Raw genomic sequence first — 24,676 nt, 5'->3', positions numbered from 1 at the left:
TCTAGTGTAGCAAAATATAGCAGATCCCTCTGTGTTAGGGGATTGGTTTGCTGCATTGCAGTACATCAATAAACCATAATACCGTTCCATCATTAAAGTGTGAGACTGGGGAAACAGGATTGCTCCGAGCCAGATATCCTGTGCAGTATGATTGCAACTATATTTTAAGTCAGTGAAAGATAATATGTAAAAATGAAAACATAAGTGTGATTATATTCGACTTCCTATATTTGTAAATCGCTGTTTTGATGCCTGTTCAGTTTTATTTTAAGACAGAAAACAGCCGACTTTTTATATCCTATGAAATCCATCAGAATTTTAGACCACAAAATTTAAAACAAGCACAAAGGATTTGGGGGGATATAATTGTTATATATATTTTTTTTAAATAAGAAGTACCTGTTACTTTTATTTTAAGAATTACATGGATTATTTATCACGACTGTATGAAAGAGAAATTAAAGATTTCTTTGAAGTTGCAAAGATCAAGATGACTGGCACAACTAAAGAAAGCAAGAAGTTTGGTAAGCTAAAGTGGTTTTATTTATGACAAATAATTCTAAGACTTCTTGAGCATAATGAAAGAAGATACAGTAGAATTGATGAAAAAGTAAGTCTAATGTGTTGGTTTGATTTACAGATATTTCACAGAACAAATATTTATATCTATAAATATGGTTTTTACTAATATTCTGTAGTATATGAATCTGATAGCAATTGTGAATTCAGGCCATAAATGAAAGCATCTATTCATAGATAAAGCAGTTGACCGGAAAATGGAGTGCGATCTGGTAGAGAAAGTAGGAGGCTAAGAGACACACACCTTGAGAGTTCAGTTTCTGACTTCCTAAAAGACCTTTTGTAACCATTGGGGCAAATCATTGATCTCTCAAGTCATTGCTCTTTACAGGGAAATGAAAGTGATTCCTGGCTTCTTACTTCTCACTGGCTATGTTGAATCAAAAAGAAGTTTGTGTTTTCTCCCCATCAAGGGGCCATAAAACCATCACCCAAATTTCTCCTGTGATTATACCTTATTTTTCCAAAGGGATATTTTTTAAGCATGTTATTTTCTGTTGCTTCTAAATATGTTAAGTGGACAGAAACATGATTTGAAAGGATAACCAGTGAAAGTATCAAGTTGCAAGGAAGGTGATTTGCTGAGGCCACATTCTGCTCTTGCATGTACCCATCTCTGGAGTTCCTTTTGGATGGAGTTCTGTGCCTATTCAAGTCAAAACCTGGCCTTAAATGGCTACAATGTGTACTCAGTGTGTCTGCATAGTTCCCCTTTAGAATAATGAGTTTAGCATTTGCTTGTTGAAAGGAGCCTATGCCCTAAGCAACTTCTGGTAAACAGGAAACAGGATTGAAATTGATAGCCCATCTTTCCATTCTTTTCTTTAGGACAGAGAAGACTGTCTTTAGTGGGTAATTATCTAATAATTCATTGTTGTTGTTGTTTTTAACACTAATATATTATACTAGTCCAGACTTTTGAAATGTTTTGAATCTGAGTACAAATATGTTATACTTAGGTAACGAAACCGATGAGAATCTTGGGACAATAGGCTTTTGGAAACGGAAATGCTAACTCATCCTAAAGGTTAATTGTTCTTAAACAGCAGTGTGTTTATATCCTTGTTAATGTTTCACTGTGGGTATGTTATGCTTTTTTTTTTTTTTTAGTAAGCATCATATTAATTCAGTTACATGTTTAATGTTTCCATTTAGTATATTTGTCACCACTTGTTAGTGAACCATTGTATTTTGAGAGAACTCTTCTACAGTTATATGAAAACTGGAAGCAAAAGAGAAATCTTTCTAAGATTACCTCTTTAGGAGGTTATTAATCCCAGTATTATAATAGTTTATCATGGTTAAGGTTCACACTGAAATAAATCATGTAATAAAAATATAATTTAAATCAAGTACAATAGTTTCTTAATGTTATCATTGCATTAACCTGAAAATTAAATTCTTTTTTTTTTCTCTTCTATGAAGGAGGGAATACTTTAAAATATTTTTGAATTAGAAGTTTAGAAGGCACTTTTATAATTTTAAACCAGCATTAAAATGATATCTCTTCTTATGTATCAAATTATAACAGGAGAATAATTTATGATGGTTGATGTTACGAGAAAATTACAGTTTCAGTGATTTTGATATCATTAGCTACAAGAGAAGATAAAATAAATAATAAACAATTCAGAGGACAAGTTAAATAGAGATGACTTTAGAAATTCTAAGTAAGGTAGAATGAAATTTTTTAAAGTACTTTTTCAATGATTCACATAATGTTTAAATCAACTTTTAGTAGTAAAATAGATGCCTGTAGTTTGGGAAAGATAACTTGTACATGAATCAAAAGTAATTATAAATAAAATTTAAATCTTTGATTTTTTACTTCTTCTGAAAACACTGGGTCATAGAGCTAATAAGAATAGAAAGTCAGATGGAACATACTTTACAAAAGGAAAGGTATAGTCAATATAGTAATAAAGATTCAGGGAAATAATCTTTGAACCACTCGACTCAACTTTAACATTACTTTAGTTCAAATAATTCCAAGTAATGAAAAATGCCAGTAAATAATTTTTCTCTGTGATGTTTTTATGTAGGTCATTGCCTTTTTTGATTAATAGGTTTACTTTGATAAACTCAGAGGCATGGAATTTTCCCTCCAAGATGGATATTTTGGTGGGGGTGTTTCCCCTTTGTGTTCTACAAATGTACTTAATGCAATGGCAGCAAAGGAAATTTTGTAACTTTTTAAAATTACTAGTTTTTTCTTTCTATAGCTAAGATAATACACACACATCTTATTTTAGTCCACTGGCATATGCATTTATATAATTACTGCCTCCCTTGTATTTAATATTCCAAAATCTCAGAAGTGGTATGTCAAATTATTTTTTATTCTATGTTTCTGCACTAAACTAAGAATCTTGTTAATTCCTAAAGGAGTCTGAAACACAAGACTGAATTCAGTGCTGGCTAGAAAGTAATAAATATTAATTACCTATTATATAATAAGCACTGCTAGGTACTGAGAATGCAGTAATAAGCAAAGACCCTACTCTCGTGAAGTTTACAGTCTAGTGGGGATTATTTCAAGATATTTAAAGGGTTACCTGAATACTGTTGCTTTTTGCTGATAAATAATGTAGGCTTTTATGAGCCCCAGATTGTTAAGTGGCCTTACTAGTAACCATACACTTTATTGGCTACAAAAAAAAATAATAATAATAATAAGTGTATGAAGTGCTAGCCTTTGCTCAGAAACTGGTGAACTTAGTATAGTGACACCTTAAGGTCACCAGAAGGTACTGTTAAGATTGACCAGCTAGTAGCTCCAGCAGAATCCCTCCTTGACACTTTAATGTCAGCCTTATTATTTCATACTCCTTTGAGTGTCATATAGTTAGGGCTAGAAAGATCTATAAAACCCTGCTACGACAGGGTAGTAGCTCATACTTGGGCTTTTGCCTTGAAATTTGGCAGGGATAGTGACAGTTGACACATTGTTCTGTTTTTAAAATATTTATAGGTTATAGTTACATTCTTTTAATTTTCTCTTTCATTCTGTAATTTCTTTCTTTGCCTTTCACATCAACTTCAAATTTGAGTTTAGGATGTTTCACAAGATGATCTCTATAGCTGATCTAATAAATATTATATAGAGAGAAGTTTTAGAACAAAAGAAATGCCAGAAGACCCAAAAAGAGCTCAAATTCCTATATTAAACCTGTTCGTTTTGCTTTACCCTTTCATCCTCCCATCTCTTGATAATTAGTATTTTATATATATACTTTTCATCCTAGGTGTTTACAAAGCCAGCTACTAAGTAGTTCAGGTTTATATTTTCGAACGATTTTAAAGCCTCACTCATGTAATTTTTTTAGCAGGTGTGGTATAACATTATTTAGTACCATGGAGACTCAGATATGCGCTTAATGTCAAAGTCTGCAACTTCATTCTAATAAATTTCCACTCTATTAAACTTTTACCTGACCATATGATCTCACTCATACGTGGAATTTAAGAAACAAACAAGCAAAGGAAAAAGACTCTTAATTATAGACAACAAACTGATGGGTTACCAGAGGGGAAGTGGTAGGGGGATGGGTGAAATAGGAGGTGGGGATTAAAGAGCATACTTACTATGATGAAATAAAATAAAATGATTTTTATAAAATTTTAAAAAACACGTTTACTTGAACTGTGTTTTTTTTTCAGAAACCAAAACTTTCAAATGTAGTCTTTTAAATTTAAATATACTAGCTGCATAAACTTAAAAAAAATCATTTAAAAGTATTGGGTGGGGGCTGATAAATATAGATTTTTTTTACCCAAATATATGAGTAAAAATAATAAATTACTAGTAAAGTGTTTTTCTCTCAGAATTTGTCAACCAATAGCTGACCCAACTAAACATATGTTGCACCTCTTGTTACTTGATGCTCATGGTTCTTTGCATGTGTCTTTTAAACTAGAGCTTTAACTTCCTCTTGTGCATGGTTTGTGCAAATTGCAGTTTATTAACTTGTCTTTGTCTTTGATGCTTGCAACCTAATCCATCACAGCTACACTGCCTCGAAAAGAAAGTGCTGTCAAACAGGAAACAGAGAGTGAGTATGCTTAGTGTATTAGTAGGTATTCTCAATGCATGTTTGTTTAATGTCTAGAGATTAGTTTTTTGTCTTGAAAAAAGTTACACCAAAAATATTAATTGCTCTGAGTTGCCAGGTATTGATTGGTGAAAGGAAACCAACATGATGATAATGGTATGGCTACATTCAAGAAATGTAGTTTAAAATATATGGTGAGTAGTCAGGAATTTGTGAAAGGCTTAACCATTAAACTTCTTTTTTCAGGCCGTGTTTAAAAACTATAAAAATTGTTACAGATATGGTCAGATTTTGCATAATGAAACTGAAGTTTATGTCTTTACTTGTCCTTATTGTATCTTTATCTGTCCCTTCTGACCATCAGCAAATAATACAGGTTAACTGAGAAATATTTCAGAGAATTAAAAAAGTTACATTCAATTCTGAATAAAAATATTACATTTTCTTGTAAAAAGGGAAGCCTTTAATGTTTCGATGTCCATAGAACATTGTTCAGCCACATTGTTCTCATTTTTCCTCATGGTTATAATGGATATGTGTGTTTATAGCTAAACAAAGATGTCCTATATTATGCAGTTCATGGTGTATATATTATATTTTAGTTGTATTTTAAATTTAACAAGTTTCCAGGGTAGTTTTTATTTTCTCTTCATTTTGTTTAGTTTTTAAAGAACTATAGTTGATCAGTTCACTTACTATAAAAACAGAGTTTCTGGGTTCAGGAATGTGTTATGTTGAATCATATGTAACTGACTTTTTATAGTGCAAGAGTGATGGAGTACTGGCAGTTTGTATGGTTCAACCAAATATTTTCATTTTTAATGTGGAGGCAAGTAATATTGGGATATGGCTGTTTTCTTCAGAAATAAAAAAGTCATGTTAGCTAGTACACTAAGGAGTCATTGACCTTCATCCATATTCATGTCTTTTGAGTAGGAAGGAAATCTTTATCTAGTTTAGTCTAGAAATACCAGACAACTTTGCTAAGACTGGGCAAGATATAGATCATGTGATCTTTCAGATCCCTTCCAGTCCTATTCTGTGGATCTGTGTAGTTTTGCTGCTCTTTACAATATGCTCACGGATAGGACAAATGTTAATGAAGGAGCAGGACACTGTACAGCCCGTCCATGTGGTAGGCTTGTGTGATAACTAATATGAGCACTGGAAGACGGAGACAGTAGAGGACAGCCCTGGTTTACACTATAGATCTGTCTTCATGAAGGTCACAACTTTCAAAGTTCTGTTATTTCTTAGGTCTTCATGGAAGTTCTGGGAAATTAACTGGATCCACTTCTAGTCTAAATAAACTCAGTGTTCAGAGTTCAGGGAATCGCAGATCACAGTCATCTTCTTTGTTGGATATGGGAAACATGTCTGCCTCTGATCTCGACGTTGCTGACAGGACCAAATTTGATAAGGTAAAATAAAATAACAAGGACTTCTTAAACATTAACATTAGTTTTCTAACAGCAGTTTGCAAGTGTGTTCAAAAATTTGGGTTCTGTTGTCTCTCTTAATTAACACTATCTTACTTTCCAATTCTGAATCTGAAAAAATTGCTAGTCAAATGGCAACTGAAATATGTATTATCAATTCATTGACATAATAGCTTTATTAAAATTTATTATAAATCACTAAGTGCTTGCATCTCTAATCTAAGTTCTTTGAGCCAACTATAAAAGTAAAGAGGAAATAACAGCTTTTATGAAGCTAAACTATTCTCAGCAGTGCATTAAGTTTAAAAAGTTTATCTCTGTGTTCCTCTTTACAGATGTCAAGTGAATAATTGTTGTGAGTTTTATTTTAGGTATGTCTGGCCCTCTTATGCCTTGATACTTCAGCTTCGTCCTGTCAATCTTGGAATAGTTCCTTTTTGAGACTATTAAGATTATTATAGATAAAGCATCTTTGGTCCCTGCATAAAAGTGCACTAAATGTGAAAGATTTTTTAAGCATTTGGTGCAGCTTATTTTTGTTTTCTTCAGATCTTTGAACAGGTACTAAGTGAACTAGAGCCCTTATGTCTGGCAGAACAGGACTTCATAAGTAAATTTTTCAAACTACAGCAGCATCAAAGTATGCCTGGAACTATGGTATGGCTCACGTTTCTTTATTGGCTAATATATATGATCTCTAGCATAATGGCCTCGTTTCAATATCAGAACATAAAAAAACAAATTTATGATGTAAGGATGTTTTCGATAATTTTTATCATATCACAAGATATCAAAAACAGTGATAGTTAGACTTTGAGCATCTAATTTAATACTCCAGACTATCTTAGGCCTAAATGTCCTCCAAATTAGTGGCAGGGGGAGAGGGGGAATGTCTGAATATACTTTGTAAAAGACATTATTCAAAAGGAAATTTTAGCATTTCAGTAGTCACCAAGAAAAAATATAATTTAAAAAAAGATACTTAAGCATATATACTATGGTCTAGCAAAAAGAAGAAGAAGAAGAAAGAGGCCTCAAATCTGAATCTTTATTATAATGTCTTTGTTACTAACTAGCATTAAGAACTTAAACCAATTATTTAATCCCCAGTTATCCTCTTCTGTATAAGAATATAATAATGCCTGTTAAGCATGCCTCTCAGGTGGCATAAATGTAAGAAAATAAAATGAGAGACTGCTCCAATATTTTGAAAAACTTAAAAGCACAATGTAAGTAATTTTTTTTTAAGTAGGCTTCGTGCCTAGAATGAAGCCCAACAGGACTTGCACTTATGACCCTGAGATCTAGAGTTGGATCCTTAACCAACTGAGCCACCCAAGAGCCCCAAATAAAGTGATTTTTTTTTAATTTATTTATTTTGAGAGAGAGAGAAACAGCGCAAGTTGGGGAGGGGGCAGAGAGATTGGGAGGGAGACTCCTAAGCAAGCTCCACGCCGTCAGTGTAGAGCTCAACTCGGGGCTCGAACCCAGGAACTGTGAGATTGTGACCTGAGTTGAAATCAAGAGTAAGATATTGGGGTGCCTGGTTGGCTCAGTTGGTTAAGCGCCCAATTTCAGCTCAGATTATGATCTTACTGTTTGTGAGTTTGAGCCCCCCATTAGGCTCTGTGCTGACAGCTCAGAGCCTAGAGCCTGCTTCAGATTCTGTGTCTCCCTTTCTCTCTCTTCCTCCCCCAGTCATGCTGTCTCTTTCTGTCTCTGAAAAATAAATAAATGTTTAAAAAAATAATAACATTTAAAAAAAAGAATCGGTTGCTTAACAAGCTTAGCCACGCAGACACCCCAATGAAATGATTTTAAGTTAAGATCACCTTAAAAAACAGAACCAACACATATAAAAAGCAATTATAAAATGAATGTTGTTGTAGATAATGGTGATAGTAAATTTGCTTATTTGTTAGCCTCTGTATGAATTGACAGCATTTTTTAAATGCCAGGGTTTTATTTGAATGATTAATGAGATTTCTTTAATTTTTAAAATTCTGTCTTAAAAGTTTTTCTGGGTTTTTTTGAGCTGCCCTCCCCCATTCCTGCACCCCCTCTGAGCCTCCCCTCTTGTGCACGCATTCAAGCACAACCTCTCAGCCTACAGTAATTCTCAGATCAAATCTAAGAACAAAACATTTCATAAACATTCTTAATTAAGCAACATACTAAATTTTACAGTTTTATCAGTCCTACTACCTTTAAATATCATTATTTTTCATAATGTATTCTCTCCTAAGAATTTTAAGACTGAGCAGGCTTTTGCTATATAAACTAGTCACATTGTTGGTCTTTTATTATGTAAAGTACCTGAATAATTTTTGCAGACTGAAGCAGAGGACCTAGATGGAGTCACATTATCCCGGCAACATGCTGCTGGCGCGCCGCTGCCGGTTTCATCTGAGTATGTGTTCGTTACTCTCTGTCATTTCTTTGGGAGGAGAAAAAAACTTAAAATTGAGCTTCAGGGAATGCCACTCTGGGAGCAGCCAGATGACTCTGGTAACTTGCCTGCACTCAGAGCACTGACCCTTGTGCTTAGCGTCTCCGGGAACATCTTACCCTATTGTCTGACTCTTCAGCTCTTCTTTACTCTGGTAGTCACGACAAAAGCAGTCAATTTTGATCTTTGCTGGTAAGAAGTAGCATTTGAATCGTGGTGTATTTCTCCGAAATTACAAAGCACATTTCAGGATCCAGCTTTACAAATGACATAAAGTTATATTTTGAGTAATGAAACTTCAAAAAAACATTTTTATGTTGGGAACTGATGTAGAATAATTAGGTCATCATATTTGGACATTTTTAATTGAAGTAGCAAATTTTAGTCATTGTGTATACATGCAGTGGATTAAAGTTAAAGATGAAAACACTTGAAACTTGTAATAAATCTGTATTTTGTATGTTTTGTGAACAGGAAAGATATGATCCGTCAAATGATGATTAAAATATTTCGCTGCATTGAACCAGAACTGAACAACCTAATTGCGTTAGGAGACAAAATTGATAGCTTTAACTCCCTTTACATGCTTGTCAAAATGAGTCATCATGTGTGGACTGCACAAAATGTGGATCCTGCTTCTTTCCTGAGTACTACATTGGGAAATGTTCTGGTGACTGTCAAAAGGAACTTTGACAAATGCATTGTAAGTTCTTTTTTTTATAGTAACTTAGAGTTCTAATCATTGCAAAAATTAGGTAAATGTATTTAAATCAAGAGATTTCCAGCTTTACATTGGGGTATCTACTCTTCACATCCCTCAAAGCCCTGAAGCAGCGTGATGGCTGTAATTTATATGAACAGAGTTTGATGCTACTATGCCGGCTACTTTCCCTTCTACACTGTGAATCTTGGCAAGTTCTGGAGTAGGTGGCAGAGAGGTAGCAGCTGCTTGAGAGATCCACTAGGTCAACTGAAATCTCAGTTAACTGGGGCGCCTGGGTGGTGCAGTTGGTTAAACATTCAACTTCGGCTCAGGTCATGATCTCGCGGTTCTTGAGTCTGGGCCCTGCGTCGGACTCTGTGCTAACAGCTCAGAGCTTGGAGCCTGCTTCAGATTCTGTGTCTCCCTCTCTCTCTGCCCCTTCCCCACTCATGGACTGTCTCTTTCTCAAAAATAAATAAACCTTAAAAAGAAAACACTAAAGGGGTGCCTGGGTGGCTCAGTCAGTTAAGCCTCTGACTTTGGCCTAGATCATGGTCTCATGATCATGGGTTCGAGCCCCACATCAGGTTCTGTGCTGACAGCTCAGAGCCTGGAGCCTGCTTCAGATTCTGTCTCGTCTCCCTCTCACTCAGCCCCTCCTTCACTCACACACCATCTCTCACTCTCTCTCAAAAATAAAAATAAACAAACATTAAAAAAAAACTTATATGTCACCTCAATAGGCTTGTTAATCCTCTTTCCTTAGCACATGATTTCACTTGGGATTTTAAATTCTTTGAAGTTTGACCACTTAAGGTTTATCCTCTTCCCTCTCCCACATTCTCCAGAGGTGATGGTAAACCTGGGGGTTCTGACCGCAAGCTGAGAGCCAGCGGGAAAAGCAAGAGCTGCTAAAGACTAAGATAATGAGTCCTGTGTGACATAGCAGGAACACTAAGTCATGAGGACACTGTGCATTTCCAGATTATGAAGGCTTCGTTGCTTTTATTAGTAAAACATAACTTTATACAACATCTGTCAATCCAACAGAATATAATTGTTAAAAGCATCAGATGTCGTACCAGCTAAATGTAGATGTGCATTCAGATGAAGTGCTTAACCCACTGCCTTGCACAGAAATAAGGCCTTACTAACTGATAGCTCATAACGGTGGTGGCTCACTCTGCTGCCAGTGGTAGTAACTAATAATAGTTTATTAAAGAATGTTCATGTTATTCTCAAAACAGAACAGTGGGGAAATAAAATTAACTTAGACAAAGGTGCAAATTCAAATATTTTCTTATAGAAATTGCATATATTTCTAAAGAATCTATCTTTTGTCACTCTGCGGAAAGATGGTTCCTTCTGCCCCCTCTCATATCTGTCTCTTATTTTTAACTCATGTCTTCTCAGTGTCTGGTGGATCATGTGTTCTCCATAAGTGCTCTCTGTTTTGGTATTTGGGACAAGATTAGGACCTAGGGCATACCTTAAAAAGATGATGAATGAGTCAGTTTGTATTTTTTTTAAGTTTATTTGTTTTTGAGAGAGAGAGCATGAATGGGGGAGGAGCAGAGAGAGAGAGGGAGACTCAGAATCTGAAGCAGGCTCCAGGCTCTGAGCTGCCAACACAGCCTAATGCAGGGCTCGAACTCATGAACTACGAGATCATGACCTGAACTGAAGTTGGACGCTTAACTGAATGAGCCACCCAGGCACCCCTGGGTCCATTTGTATTGAGCCAAAAGCACAAATGGCTGTATTTTCTACAGATGGCCGTAGAAAATAGGATAGCACCTGTGTTTGGCTCTTTCATTTAGTGGTCAAGCTTAAAGTATCTGGTGTTCTTCAAAGAATAGGACTAAGAAAGCTAGCCTAGCTAGAGCTAGAGCTAAAATGAGAACGTAAGTGACATAATAAGTACTACCAAGCTCTGCTGTCCTGTGCATTCTTAGCTGCACTTAATTTGCTTTTTAGGATTCCTCACTTTAGTGATGCAGACCTTTGAGAATGATGTGATTTGCCAAGGACAAAGCATGAATATGTCTCATATGCTATGTGCTTCACATCAAAGTTATAGTCTTACTCACTGAGTAACCTCTGTGTTGAGTAATCCACTGCAAATAATGTATACATTGAGCTTGAGAGAAATTTAATTTTATAAGATTTAGTTCATTGATGGCTCTTTTCTTAAATCAGTTCATTGTTTGTATTCTACCAGTTACAATGCCAGAAAAGCCAACTGTCATTTAGAATATTTCCTGTTATTATTTAAGTATATTTGTGCTATAATTATATTCTATGCATTTAAATGCCCCACCGAGGGCCTCTAGGTTGCTTAGTCAAGTGTCCAAATTTGGCTCAGATTGTGATCTCGTGGTTCGTGATTTCAAGCCCCATGTTGGGAGCTGCTTCAGATTATGTGTCTCCCTCTCTCTCTGCCCCTCTCCCATGCATACTCTGTCTGTCTGTCTCTCTCAAATAAATGAAAAGACATCCAAAAAAATTTAAGGGTCACACTGAACAAAAATATTTATGCAGCTTAATAACAACCATAGACCAGCATTCTTATATTAGTGCTTACTGTGTACCAGATGCTGATCTAAGCACCTGGCCCACATTATCTCCTCACAACCTCCTCCCCCCCTACATAAGGTAGATGCTCTGAGGGGTTATGTTACTTTCTCCAGGTCAACAGTAAGGGAGTTGGTATTCATACCCAGCCAGTGTAGTTCCAGTGCCTACAGTCTTACGCTACCCTCTCTACTACATCATTTTTACTCTTCACAGTTACCAATACTGATAAATAAATACTGGAATACAAGAATACTTCAGAGATATTGCAGCTTCAGCTGGTCCCGGCTACCACAATAAAGCAAGTATCACAGTAAAGCCAGTATTGCAACACAGTGAATTCAGATGAATGTTTTGGTTTCCCAGTACATATAAAAGATATTTTTATACTATAATATAGTTTATTAAATGTTCAATAGCATTAGGTCTAAAAAAACAATACATAATATAAAAATATTTTATTGCTAAGAAATGCTGACCATCATCTGAATTTTCAGCGAGTTGCTATCTTGTCTCTGATAGAAGGTCTTGACTCCAGGTGTATGGCTGCTGACTGATCAGGAGGATGATTGCTAAAGGTTGGGGTGGCTGTGGCAACTTCAAAAAATAGGACAACAATGAAGTTTGCCCCATAAATCAACCCTTCTTTTCACAAACAATTTCTTTATAACATGGGATGCAGTTTGATAATATTTTACCCACAGTAGAACTTCTTTCAAAATTAGAGTCAGTCCTCTCAAACCCTGCCACTATCATTTAAGTTTATGTAAATTCTAAACTAAGTTCTAAATCTGTTGTTGTCATTTCAACCATCTTCACATCAACCTCAACAGCAATATGTTCTATCTCAAGAAACCACCTTCTTAACTCATCCATAGGAAGCAACTCATCATCTATTAAAGTTTTATCATGAGATTGTAGCAATTTTTTACATCGCAGGTTCTACTTCTAGTTCTCTTGTTATCTCCACTATTTCTGCAGTTACCTCCTCAACTAAAGTCTTGAGCCCCTCACAGTCATCCATGAGATAGAAGCAGCTTCTTCCAAACTCCTCTTCACATTGATGCTTTGGACCTCTTCCCCTGAAACACAAATGTTCTTAATGGTACCTAGAATGCTAAATTCTTCCCAGAAATTTTGCAATTTATTTTTCCTAAGATTCATCGGAGGAATCACTATTTATGACAGCTATAGCCTTACAAAGTATTTTTCTTAAATAATAAAACTTGAAAATTGAAATGACTCCTTGATCCATGGGCTGCAGAATGGATGTTGTGTTAGCAAACACATAAACACCATTAATCTCATTGTGCATCTCCATCAGAGCTCTTAGGTAACAAGGTGCGTTGTCATTGGGCAGTCCTTTTTTGAAAGGAATCTTTTTTCTAAACAGTAGGTCTCAACAGTGAGCTTAAAATAGTCAATAAATCATGTTGTCAACAGATGAGCTATCATCCAGACTTTGCTGCTATTCTATTTATAGAGCACAAGCAGAATAAATTTAGCATAATTCTCGAGGGCCCTAGGATTTGGGGAATGGTAAATGGCCATTGACTTCAAATTAAAGTCACCAACTACTTTAGCCCCTAACAAGTGAGTCAGCCTGCCCCAAGGCTTTGAAGCCAGGCATTGATGTCTCTGTACTTAGGAAAGTCCTAAATGGCATCTTCTCCCAAAATAAGGCTGTGTTGTCTACATTGAAAATCTATTGCTCAGTGTAGCCACTTTGATTAATGATCTTAGCTAGAACTTCTGGGTAACTTGCTACAGCTTCTCCATCAGCCCCTGTTGCTTTACCTTGTACTTTATGTTATGGAGACAGCTTCTTTCTTTAAACCTCATGAACCAGCGTGTGCTAGCTTCAGACTTCCCCTCTGCATCATCCTCACCTCTCTCAGCCTTCATAGAATTGAGAAGAGTTAGGTACTTGCTCTAGATTAGACTTTGGTTTAAGAGGATGTTCTGGCTGGTTTGATCTTCTATCCTGACCTCTCAGACTTTTTCCATATCAGCAGTAAGGCTAATTTGATTTCTTATTGTTTGTGTGTTCACTGGAGTAGCACTTTTAATTTCCTTCAAAAACTTTTTCTTTTCATTCACAACTTGACTACTTGATGCAAAAGGCCTAGCTTTCAGCCTGTCATCTTTTGATATGCCTTCCTCACTAAGCTTAATTATCTTTAGTTGTTGATTTAAAGTGAGAAATATGTGATTCTTCCTTTCCCTTGAACACTTAGAGGCCATTATAGGGATGTTAAATGGCCTCATGTCAATATTGTGTCTCAGAAAATAAAATTGTGTCTAGGCCTGTGGAGAGGGAGAGAGATGGAAAAATGGCTGGTTGGTAAAGCAGTCAGAATACACACATTTGTTGATCAAGGCTGCCATCTTATACAGACATGGTTTGTGGCAACCCAAACGAAAGATCACTGATCACAGATGACCATACAAATATAATAGTAATAATGAAAAAAGCTTGCAGTATTGCCAGTTACCAACATGTGACACAGAGACGTGAAGTGAACAAATACTGTTGGAAAAAAGTAAAGCACAATAAAATGGGTATGGGTAGTAGTAAAGATAATATCAAATGGGTGACAATACTCCACACGGCTTTCTAATACTAATGCCTGAAGCCTGGAAATAATTACTTTTCTAAGCCAAATGTCATTTTATTTTGAAGTTATACCCCCAAAATCATTTATGAAATTTTAGGTAGAAGTGAAAATGACCTAACAGTATTTAACAGTGTAATTCTTACAGTGACTACTAGATCTAGCTCCTCTGAGTACACAGAACCATAATTGAATTTGTGGATCATTTTGACCCAAGTGTCTAGGTTTTGTCTATATGAGATATCCTTGTTGCATTTTGTCACCATCACACACAAGCACTTTGCAGAAACAATTTAGAATAAGTAACTAATAGACCCATGAAAAACTATACATATAAATCCATAGTAGAAATGCCTGTTCCCCTTCTCTGTTCTCACACCCAGAAATTAAAGAACTGATCTATCTGAACACAAAATTTAGGCTAATGAGAATTGGAAATGACCATGGTTCTCAAACTTGGCCATGTGACCACTAACCAGAAATAACACGTTATCTACTGTGCCCCAAAATGAACAATTGCCTTACGCTTACCTTTCATGAATAACAGAATTGTTTATTGCTTGTTTTTCTTTGAACAAATACTTTACAAGTTTTGATTGTATCTTGTTTTAAATAATTTGGATTTTTTCCCCTTGACATTATTTTCTTAAAATACATGTACTTTTTTTTATTTGAAGTTTATATTTAAATTCTAGTTAGTTAAAATTTATGGTAAAAATTGGATTTAGGAGTAGAATTCAGTGATTCATCACTTACATATAACACCCAGTGCTCATTACAAGTGCCCTGCATAATACCCATTACCCATTTAGTCTATCCCCCTATCCACGTCCCTCCATCAACCCTTAGACCCTTGATTCTCTACAGTTAAGTCTTTTATGGTTTTAAGCTATAAAAATGTTTTTTCTTGGTTATCTGTATTAATCAGTAATTAGTAAATATCCAAAAAGTCCTAGGTACTAAAATATGTCCTGCCACTATGATGTATACATTTGCTTATGATTATATGTTGTTTCTAAGCTGCTTGGCTTTTCCTCTCCCTTGCTTTCTGCCTCACATTAGAGTAATCAAATAAGGCAAATGGAAGAAGTAAAGATCTCAAAAAAGAGTAAAGTAGGAATTCTTCCATTTGTTGCTGAATTTGAAGAGTTTGCTGGACTCGCAGAATCAATCTTTAAAAATGCTGAACGTCGTGGAGATCTAGATAAAGCATATACCAAACTTATCAGAGGAGTATTTGTTAATGGTAAGCTCTTGTTCTGTTCTAAAGAAGTTTTTGGTTGTTTTCACTACTTAGGGTTACTCAAGTTGGGGGATAATATGTTCATTTTCCATATTCTAAAGTCTTTTTCAAGTTTTCTTAAAGTAATTATTTCTTAAAGCTGAAAAATAAGCAGTACATAAAACCCACTCATCAGGAACCACTTCTATTTCAGGGTTCATATGGGCATATCACGATGCAAAATTGAAATTCCTTTTTTAATCACAAAAAATGACCTTTTAAAAAATTTTTAAATGAGATTTTACTTTTAGATTTTAGCAAATGTCTGTGTAACCTTAAGCAAATCAATGTACTACTTTAGGCCTCAGTTTGCAAATCTGTCCCAGAAGGTAGATTAATGCTAAAATACTATATAATCCTCTGTCTTCCTGTATCAGATCCCACAATTGAGTTACACGAACAGTATGATGTGCTATTTAGTTTCAGATAAATGATCTGATTGCAAGTAGTCAGAAATTTTAAAAGCTGAAACAATTGACCGGAAGAGGAATCATCTTACCACTTACATACAGCACTTTCACTGGAAGCAGGTCTAGGGGAAAGATGGATAAATTACATGATTGGATGTTTCTGTGGTTGATACTATTTTTTAAATTCACAGTAGCTTTTCTTTGTCTGATTGTAAAGTAATGTATGCTCATTACACACCCCCAAAAATCAAAAAACGAATTTTAAAACTCAAGAAGAAAATAATTTGTAATCTCATCAGGCAGACACAACATTTAATTTTTATCCTTCAAAACTTTTTAATATTTCTCCCTCATATGTATATGTGCATGTTGTATGTATTTGTGTGTGTTCTTTAATATAAAATTTTTTATCATACCTTATATTCTGTTTTGGAACCTGCTACTCCATAATTCTAGTGCTATTCCTTGTCAATTTATATTATAACTATAATCATTTTTCATGACTGTCTAATATTCCATGTATCATTATTTATCAAATCTATTAGTAGGCATTTAGTTTGTTTCTAATTTTTTGCATATATTTTTATATTCTTGTCCAATCATTTCCTTTGGGTAAATTACTGGAAATGGAATTATCAAATCAAAAGGCTTGTATATATCTTAAGACCTTTACGAAATTGCCAAACAGAAAGTCTATACTAGTTTAGTATTTTGAACGGTTGGTGAAAGTTTTCATCACATCTCATTAATGCTGGATATTAGTAGATATTATTAGTCCTTTTATTCTTTGTCACCGTAATAGGTTATAAATTGGTTTTATGTTTTTTTGTTTTGTTTTGTTTTTTTACCATGCAAGAACTTTGAAATTTCATGTCAGATTTATTCACCTTTCCCTTTATGACTTTTAAGTTTTTGGACTGTTCTTAAAAAGGACATGCTGAAAAAACAGGACATGCTGTCACAAAACTATTTTTTTAATTAGCTTTATTTTCCCTGATACTTATGATTGTATTTGTTTATTTATTTGCTTTCTACATTTTTAAGTACTTGAGCAATTTAGAATTTGTTTGGCTAAAAATGGCACATAGGAATCCAGATTTAGTGTATTTGAAATATATGTACATATGCAAATGTATATATGTACACATTTATATGCATACATATATATTACTGTTTTAGAGTGGTTTTTAATTAGATTTAAGTGGATGTGAGCACCATTCAGTATATTTTATTAAGTCCAGAAATGTGCTTTCTTAAACTTAAAAATGAAAAAAAATCATGTAAATATTTTTATAGCCAAATGTGGTCCTATTCATATCAAAAGGTTGTTATATTTTTTCTTTTTTTATTTTAGTGGAGAAAGTAGCAAATGAAAGCCAGAAGACCCCCAGGGATGTAGTTATGATGGAAAATTTTCACCATATTTTTGCAACACTTTCTCGTTTGAAAATCTCATGTCTAGAAGCTGAAAAAAGAGAAGCCAAACAAAAATACACAGATCACCTTCAGTCTTATGTCATTTACTCTTTAGGACAACCTCTTGAAAAACTTAATGTAAGTATATTTTCATTCAGTATGTTTTCCTGATTTTGAACCTGTGTCCATATGTTTAGATATGAATAACACAAGACATTCGTACTAATTTGCTCACGTATTGATGTAAGAGGGTAAGGAAGGAGGGACTCAGTTATCGAAGGTTCCAGTGTGCTAAGACACTGTTAGGTGCTCTATACGTTATTTCTTTTAATTCTTGTGAAAAATGATGCGTGCTAAGTTAGCATCAACCCATTTTACAAATGAAGAAACTGAAAGTAAACTTGCTTGAAGTTGTAATAACTGGCAAGTAACAAAGCTGGGAAGATGAACCCTAGATTAGGCTTTTCCTTTGTACCAGGCTCTCTTCTTACCTCATAAATGGCTGATCTTTAACCCTAGTTCAAATGAAGATTTTGAAAAGTTTATCAAAATAAAAAGAAAACCAAAAATGGTTTTTTTCATTGCCTTTTTCTTTCCCTTCCTTTTCTGAAGTGAGTCATTCTCCAGAGCGTATTTGATCATTAAAATTAAGAATGGATGGTTTTAGAGAACTTCGCAATAGTGGAAGCTTCAGTGGACCCTTCTAGATAACTTTGTTCACATTGTGATTAATTCTCTTTCTTAAGTTTTTAGTGAAATTTAGAGTAAAAAAATATGTATTTGTTGTCAACAACAAAATACTTAAAAGATATTTAGTCAAATACACAACCAATTCCTTTTAAAACTGAAGAAGAGACAGATATTATTCTGCTAGAGTATAAGGTCTTTCTCAGACCTAAAGTCTACATGATACTTAACTGCAACATTAGAACCATTCCCTTTGAAATCAAATTTAAAGCAGAATCATTGCTAGATCCTTTAATATTTAACATTGTTACGGAAGCCCTAGCCAATGCAGTAAGACCAGAAACATAAATAAAAGATACAGAAAGGAAAGTCAAGATTACAATTACCTGTATATAGAAGGTTGAAATTACTGTTCTATGATAAAGTAGAAAGATTCAAAATAAGCATATAAAAAACAATTTATTTCCTGTATATTAGAATAAGAAATTAAAAGGTTATATAGAAGTAAGGGCGCCTGGGTGGCTCAGACAGTTCAGTGTCTGACTCTTGATTTGACTCAGGTCATGATCTCACAGTCCATGGGATCAAGCCCTGCACATGGCTCTGCACTGCCAGCACAGGGCCTACTTGGGATTCTCTCCCTCTCCCACTCTCTCTGCAGCTCCCCCTCCTATGTGTGCCCATGCACACAGGCCACCTCTTTCTCTCCTTCTCTCAAAATAAACAGAGGAACTTTAAAAAAAAAGTTTAGAAACAATTTTTAAAAGCACCAAGAATAGAATTATCAATAATATCAATAGCAAAAACATAATAATAATTTGATGAAAAACAAATAATACTTGGCAAGAAAATTTTAGAGAAAGGTCATCAGAGGGGCTTTGGCTTGTCAGTATTAAATCATATTGTACAGTCCTCAAATAAGTCTTGTCAGTCAATAAAACTGCATATTTAAAAAACAAATATATTTCATTTTTTAAAAATGTTTTATTTATTTTTGATACAGAGAGAGACAGAGCATGAGAGGGGGAGGGGGAAAGAGAGAAGGAGACACAGAACCAGAAGCAGGCTCCAGGCTCTGAGCTAGCTGTCAGCACAAAGCCTGACGCGGGGCTCGAACCCACGAATGTGAGATCTGACCTGAGCTGAAGTCAGAGGCTTAACCGACTGAGCCACCCAGGCACCCCAAAAACAAATATATTTCAAAGATGACCTGACATGAATATTTGTAACAATACAATAGTATATATAATATAAAATGGCTTTTTAAAATCAATCAGGAAAGTACTAAGATCTCAATGTATAAATGAGCAAGGACTGAATATACTGTAAAACATAGGAAAGCAGTTAATTGTGAAGTAAAACAACAAATAAACCTTTTTCACTCATCAAAATGTAATTCCTTTAAATTGTGATAATTCTGATGATAATATGGTAAGTAGCAGTTTCATGTACTGTTGACAGAAATATAAATTGATTGAACTTGGAAGCAAATTATGTATTTGAAGAATCTTCAGAATACTTAAAATGAAGCTCTTCAACTAAGGAATCATAGACCTTGAAATTTGTGCTGGAAAGCAATCAGTAATGTGGGTAAATACTTATGTATGAAAAATATTTATGACTGTGTGTATAGTAAATTTCTTTTAATTGGAGTAGATTTTGCCAACTCTGAAAAAGTGAAAAAATTTAAATATCCAGTACGGGAGCAATGAATCAGTTGTAGTTCAGTCATTAGATAGAATGTTATGCAGCTGTTAAAATTTGTACTTTGGAGAAAACAGAATATTAAGTGGAAAATAGAACATGAACTATAACCTCATTTATATACTCACATCAAAAGACTAGAAGGAAACCTAAAATGTTAACAATGGTTATCTCTGGGTAATGTGATACATTTTTTGTATATTTTCTGAGTTTTCACAGTGAATAAACACTAATTTATAATAATGATTTTTTTAATTTAAGTGAGAAGAAAAGCAGTTCTTAGCCATTATTTCTTTTCATTTCCTTGAAGCATTTCTTTGAAGGCGTTGAAGCTCGTGTAGCACAGGGTATAAGAGAGGAGGAAGTCAGCTATCAACTTGCATTCAACAAACAAGAACTTCGCAAAGTCATTAAAGAGTATCCTGGAAAGGAAGTGAAAAAAGGTCTAGACAACCTCTACAAAAAGGTTGATAAACATTTATGTGAAGAGGAGAACTTACTTCAGGTATGCTTCGTTCTTTTAACCATCCTAGATTGCACATCTTTACATACATTGCGTTTCTCCAAGTCTTCCAGAAAGGCTACAGATTTTCTAATTTAAGTGCAGGAGGAAAGTTCCATAAATTATAGACCAGATTAATGAATTGTGAGGAAGAAAGGGACAACATTGATAATATAAGTTTACATGGCTATTCCTGTTTATCTTGTATTTCTGCTCTATTTGAGGCATTAATTATTTTTCTTTTGTTTGGGGGTGTGAGTTTTTATGAGGCTTTTGTTTGTTTGTTTTTTTAGACTTGAGGAAGGTAACTAAATGGAATAGAGTATAGTGGAGTGATGCTGAGCATGGGGGCCAGAGTTAAAAATGCAGATCCTGATTAAGCTGCATGACTTTAGGCAAGTTACTTAACCTCTCTGAGCTTCAATTTTCTTATTTGAAAAGTGGAAATAATACCACCCTCATATAGTGGACACTACTATTATTGTCATTGCCATTTTACAGAAGAGAAAATCAAAACGTAGAGAGGTGGAGTAGCATGACCACGATCCCATAGCTAACAGATGGTAGAATCAGACTTAAGCCCATTCTTTATAACCCATCCTGAAAGACACAGAGGTGAGTGAGAATAATTCAGATTTCAACTTCATAAAGGCTTTATGAGGGTTATTGCATTTGTGTTAGCCTCTGAAAGTCAGGTAGGTACAGATAAAGCCAGAGGAGTGGCATTCCAGGTGAGAGAAATACCATGAGCTAAAAGATGTAAAGCAAGAAGTGTAATACTATTTAGTAAATAGACTTAAGGAGGCAGGAATTTCATATTTATGAGGTTTAGGATTTATGAGGAAAAATCCTGGAAGAATCCATTCTCTCATCTGTTGGATAGTGATGATGGTCATAGCACCCACCCTCACCAGGGAGTCATGACATGTAAATAGGACAATACATGTGACTGTGCTGATACACAGAAAGCATCAATAAATGTAACCTGTTATGGATGCCTGGATGGCTCAGTCATTCAAGCATCCAACTCTTGATATCAGTGCAGGTTGTAATTTTGCGGTTATGAGATCGAGCCCTACCTTGAGCTCTACACTGAGCATGGGGTCTGCTTGGGATTCTCTCACTCTTTCTCTCTCTGTCCCTCCCCTGCTCACACTCACTTGCCCTTGCTCTCAGAAAAAATAAGCAAATTTTTAAAAAATAAGTAAATGTGGGACACCTGGGTGGCTCAGTCGGCTAAGCCTCCGACTTCGGCTCAGGTCAGATCTCATGTTCGTGGGTTCGAGCCCCGCGTCAGGCTCTGTGCTGACAGCTAGCTCAGAGCCTGGAGCCTCCTTCTGGTTCTGTGTCTCCTTCTCTGTCTGCCCCCCCCCCTCATGCTCTGTCTCTCTCTGTATCAAAAATAAATAAAACATTAAAAAAAATTTTTTAATAAATAAATAAATAAATGTAACCTGTTAGTATTAGCTAATATGTTAATATGTATATCAGAGTCTGCCTTGATAGTTGTTTACATAGTTACTCCCACTGCTAAATCATAAATCCTTGGATTGCAGATAATCCATCTTGGTGTCCTTCATAGCATCAAGCAATGTTTTGTATCATCAATTTTAGCTAAAGAAATTTTTAAACTTTGATCTGAAATGGAATTTAAGCATTAACTGTTGCATTCCCTTTCATTACTAGTCTTCGCTCCATATATATTTGTGCAAGTACACATCTGTATTGGATATTGTAGTAGATATAATAATGGCTAAAATGTAATGAGTGCTTACTATGTCAAACATGTTCTAAGCACCTTACATACACGCACTCATTTAATCCTCACATGAACCTTATGAAGAAGGTATCATTATTATTACTACCCTAGCTTACAGGTGAGGAACTTGAGGCACAGAGTAGTGGTATAACCTAATCAAGGTCACATTACGTTGTAAGTCGGAGGATCCAGAGTGCACGTTCTTAAGCATTACACTCTGCTAACTTCTTAGAATATATCTTGACATTACTTCTACTTACCTGATTATATATTTCCATTCATAATTTAATGACTTTTATTTTCATTTTTATAATAGGTGGTGTGGCATTCTATGCAAGATGAATTTATACGCCAGTACAAGCATTTTGAAGGTTTGATAGCTCGCTGTTATCCTGGATCTGGTGTTACAATGGAATTCACTATTCAGGACATTCTAGATTATTGCTCCAGTATTGCACAGTCCCACTAAAAGGGAAGAGATAAATGAAAAAACTGTCTACGATTTTATGTAAATGTATGAAAAGAAAAGATTTCGGTGCTAGGGAGCCCCTGCTGCTTTAAGTCAACAGACTGGGTCGGAGGAATGGTTATATACCACTTCCCGTACCTGTGTAACTAATAACACGAGACTTCCCTGTTGCAGGTGGTCACTTTGCTGTATATGCTAACAGGGACAAGTGAGAGGAAAAACAGCAAATTGAGTATCCCAGACAGTGACAAACCATACTTCTGCCAAGTTTATCTAATCCATTGTGGTAGAAAAGGTACAGCTCCAATAAATGTATCATTTAAATTTTTTAAAAATTAAAAAACTTCTGAAAGAAGTAAAGATAAATGAAAAAAAACACTCTGGGTACACCAGACACTCTTCAAAATTATCAAAGTAACTGTCTTGAGAACCTAGACTTGAAACTTTATGTATTATTATGTAATACCATACTACAAATATTCAAGAGCAAAAGTATCAATTTATGTAGCAGTTTTATTTATCCAGTAGGTTGTGTACTATGACTAAACAAAGTTTTCTTTTATTGCCTAGTTTCTTGTATTTGAGAATGCTTATCCTGTGTGTAATGCGTTGGAAATTCTTCCGTTTTCACCAGTTCACTATTGCTTTCAAGTCATGTAACTACTAAAATATTGTACAGAATTTTCCCTCTGTTTAACTAATGTGTATATGGATAGGGGTCTTGTGATGAACAGTTGTAAACTTAAATTTTGAGGATTGTGTGACTCTGTGTAGCAATGTATCTGAAATAAAGAAATTTAAAAAAAAAACTTTTCAGAAAAGTTAAAATTTGGTAATATTCTTAGATTTGTTATATGCTGTTTTTTATAACAGCAAATTCTTACAAAATCAATATCCAAAAAGTTATTATATGTTCATTTACCACAAAACATTTAAGAGTGTAATAAGAAAAATAAAACCTTTTATGATAATATTTAGGACTAAATCTAACAAAACATCGTACTATGGACTGAATTGTATCTTCTCAGAATTCCTATGTGGAACCCCTAACTACCATCCCCCCCCACAATGTGACTTCATTAGAAATAAAGCCTTTAAGGGAGAGATTAAGGTTAAATGAGACCATAAGGATAGCACCCTGATTCAATAGAAATAAGAAGCCACCAGAGCTCTCTGCCATGTGGGGACACAGCAAGAAGACAGCCATCTGCAGGCTGGAAAGAGGGTTCATGAGAACCCAACCATTCTGGCACCCTGATCTTGGACTTTCAGCCTCCAAAACTGAGAAAATAAAGTTCTATTAGTTAACCCACTCAGTCTATGGTAGTTTACTATTGCGGCACAAGATGTACAAGACCTTTATGAAGAAAATTATAAAACTATTGAAAGATATTAAAGAAGTCCTAAGTAAGTGGAGGAGTATTTCATGTGTTCGTGTAAGAACACATAACATAGTAGAAATGGCAGTTATTCTCAAATGTAAGGATTCAATACAGATTTCCAGTTTCCAGCCCTGTGCTTAAGAAGCTTGAAAGTCACCTCTCCATTCTGACAAGTGAAAACTTGAACAAACTGAAAAAATCAACTCTTAGATCTGTAAGAGAAGGGAGGTCTCCGGATGAACACTGCCACAATTGGAGAGATCCAACAATAGAATACAGAGAATCCCAACTTACAACTTCCTGGAACAGAAACCCACAAGCTGAAACCCACAGGAACCAGTGCCCAGGTGGGGAAAACCAAACTGTAATTAACAAACATTAATTTGTCTGAGAAATAAAAATTCCAGGCAGACCCAGTCCTTGGCTACTTTTTTTTTTTTAACGCTGTATTTATTTTTGAGAGACAGAGAGGCAGCGTGAGCTGGGGAGGGTCCGAGAGAGAGGGAGACACAGAATCCAAAGCAGGCTCCAGGCTCTGAGCTAGCTGTCAGCATAGAGCCCGATACAGGGCTCGAACTCACAAATTGTGAGATCATGACCTGAGCTGAAGTTGGATGCTTAACCGACTAAGCCACCCAGGTGCCCCATATATGC

General features: G+C 35.1%; 1 protein-coding gene across 11 annotated transcripts in view; it reads left to right on the top strand.

Moving 5' to 3' along the window:
- Positions 1–24,438, top strand: part of EXOC1 (exocyst complex component 1) — a 60,242-nt gene extending 35,804 nt beyond the window's left edge. For 8 of the 11 annotated variants that reach the window (XM_029945676.1, XM_029945673.1, XM_029945661.1 and 5 more), the window contains 10 exons: positions 419–524; positions 4,587–4,631; positions 5,889–6,052; positions 6,620–6,727; positions 8,404–8,480; positions 8,994–9,222; positions 15,474–15,657; positions 17,458–17,657; positions 20,221–20,415; positions 22,488–24,438. In XM_029945676.1, the coding sequence (XP_029801536.1) occupies positions 419–524; positions 4,587–4,631; positions 5,889–6,052; positions 6,620–6,727; positions 8,404–8,480; positions 8,994–9,222; positions 15,474–15,657; positions 17,458–17,657; positions 20,221–20,415; positions 22,488–22,640 (1,461 nt within the window). In that variant the 3' untranslated portion in view covers positions 22,641–24,438. The remainder of the gene's footprint in view (positions 1–418; positions 525–4,586; positions 4,632–5,888; positions 6,053–6,619; positions 6,728–8,403; positions 8,481–8,993; positions 9,223–15,473; positions 15,658–17,457; positions 17,658–20,220; positions 20,416–22,487) is intronic. The other 3 variants (XM_029945675.1, XM_029945674.1, XM_029945663.1) reach the window with 1 other exon arrangement.
- The last annotated feature ends 238 nt before the right edge of the window (positions 24,439–24,676 follow it).

Source organism: Suricata suricatta, chromosome 1, assembly GCF_006229205.1.
Source record: "Suricata suricatta isolate VVHF042 chromosome 1, meerkat_22Aug2017_6uvM2_HiC, whole genome shotgun sequence".
Taxonomy (NCBI): Eukaryota; Metazoa; Chordata; class Mammalia; order Carnivora; family Herpestidae; genus Suricata; species Suricata suricatta.
Note: the sequence above shows the minus strand (reverse complement) of the source record. Positions and strands in the feature narration are given on the sequence as shown.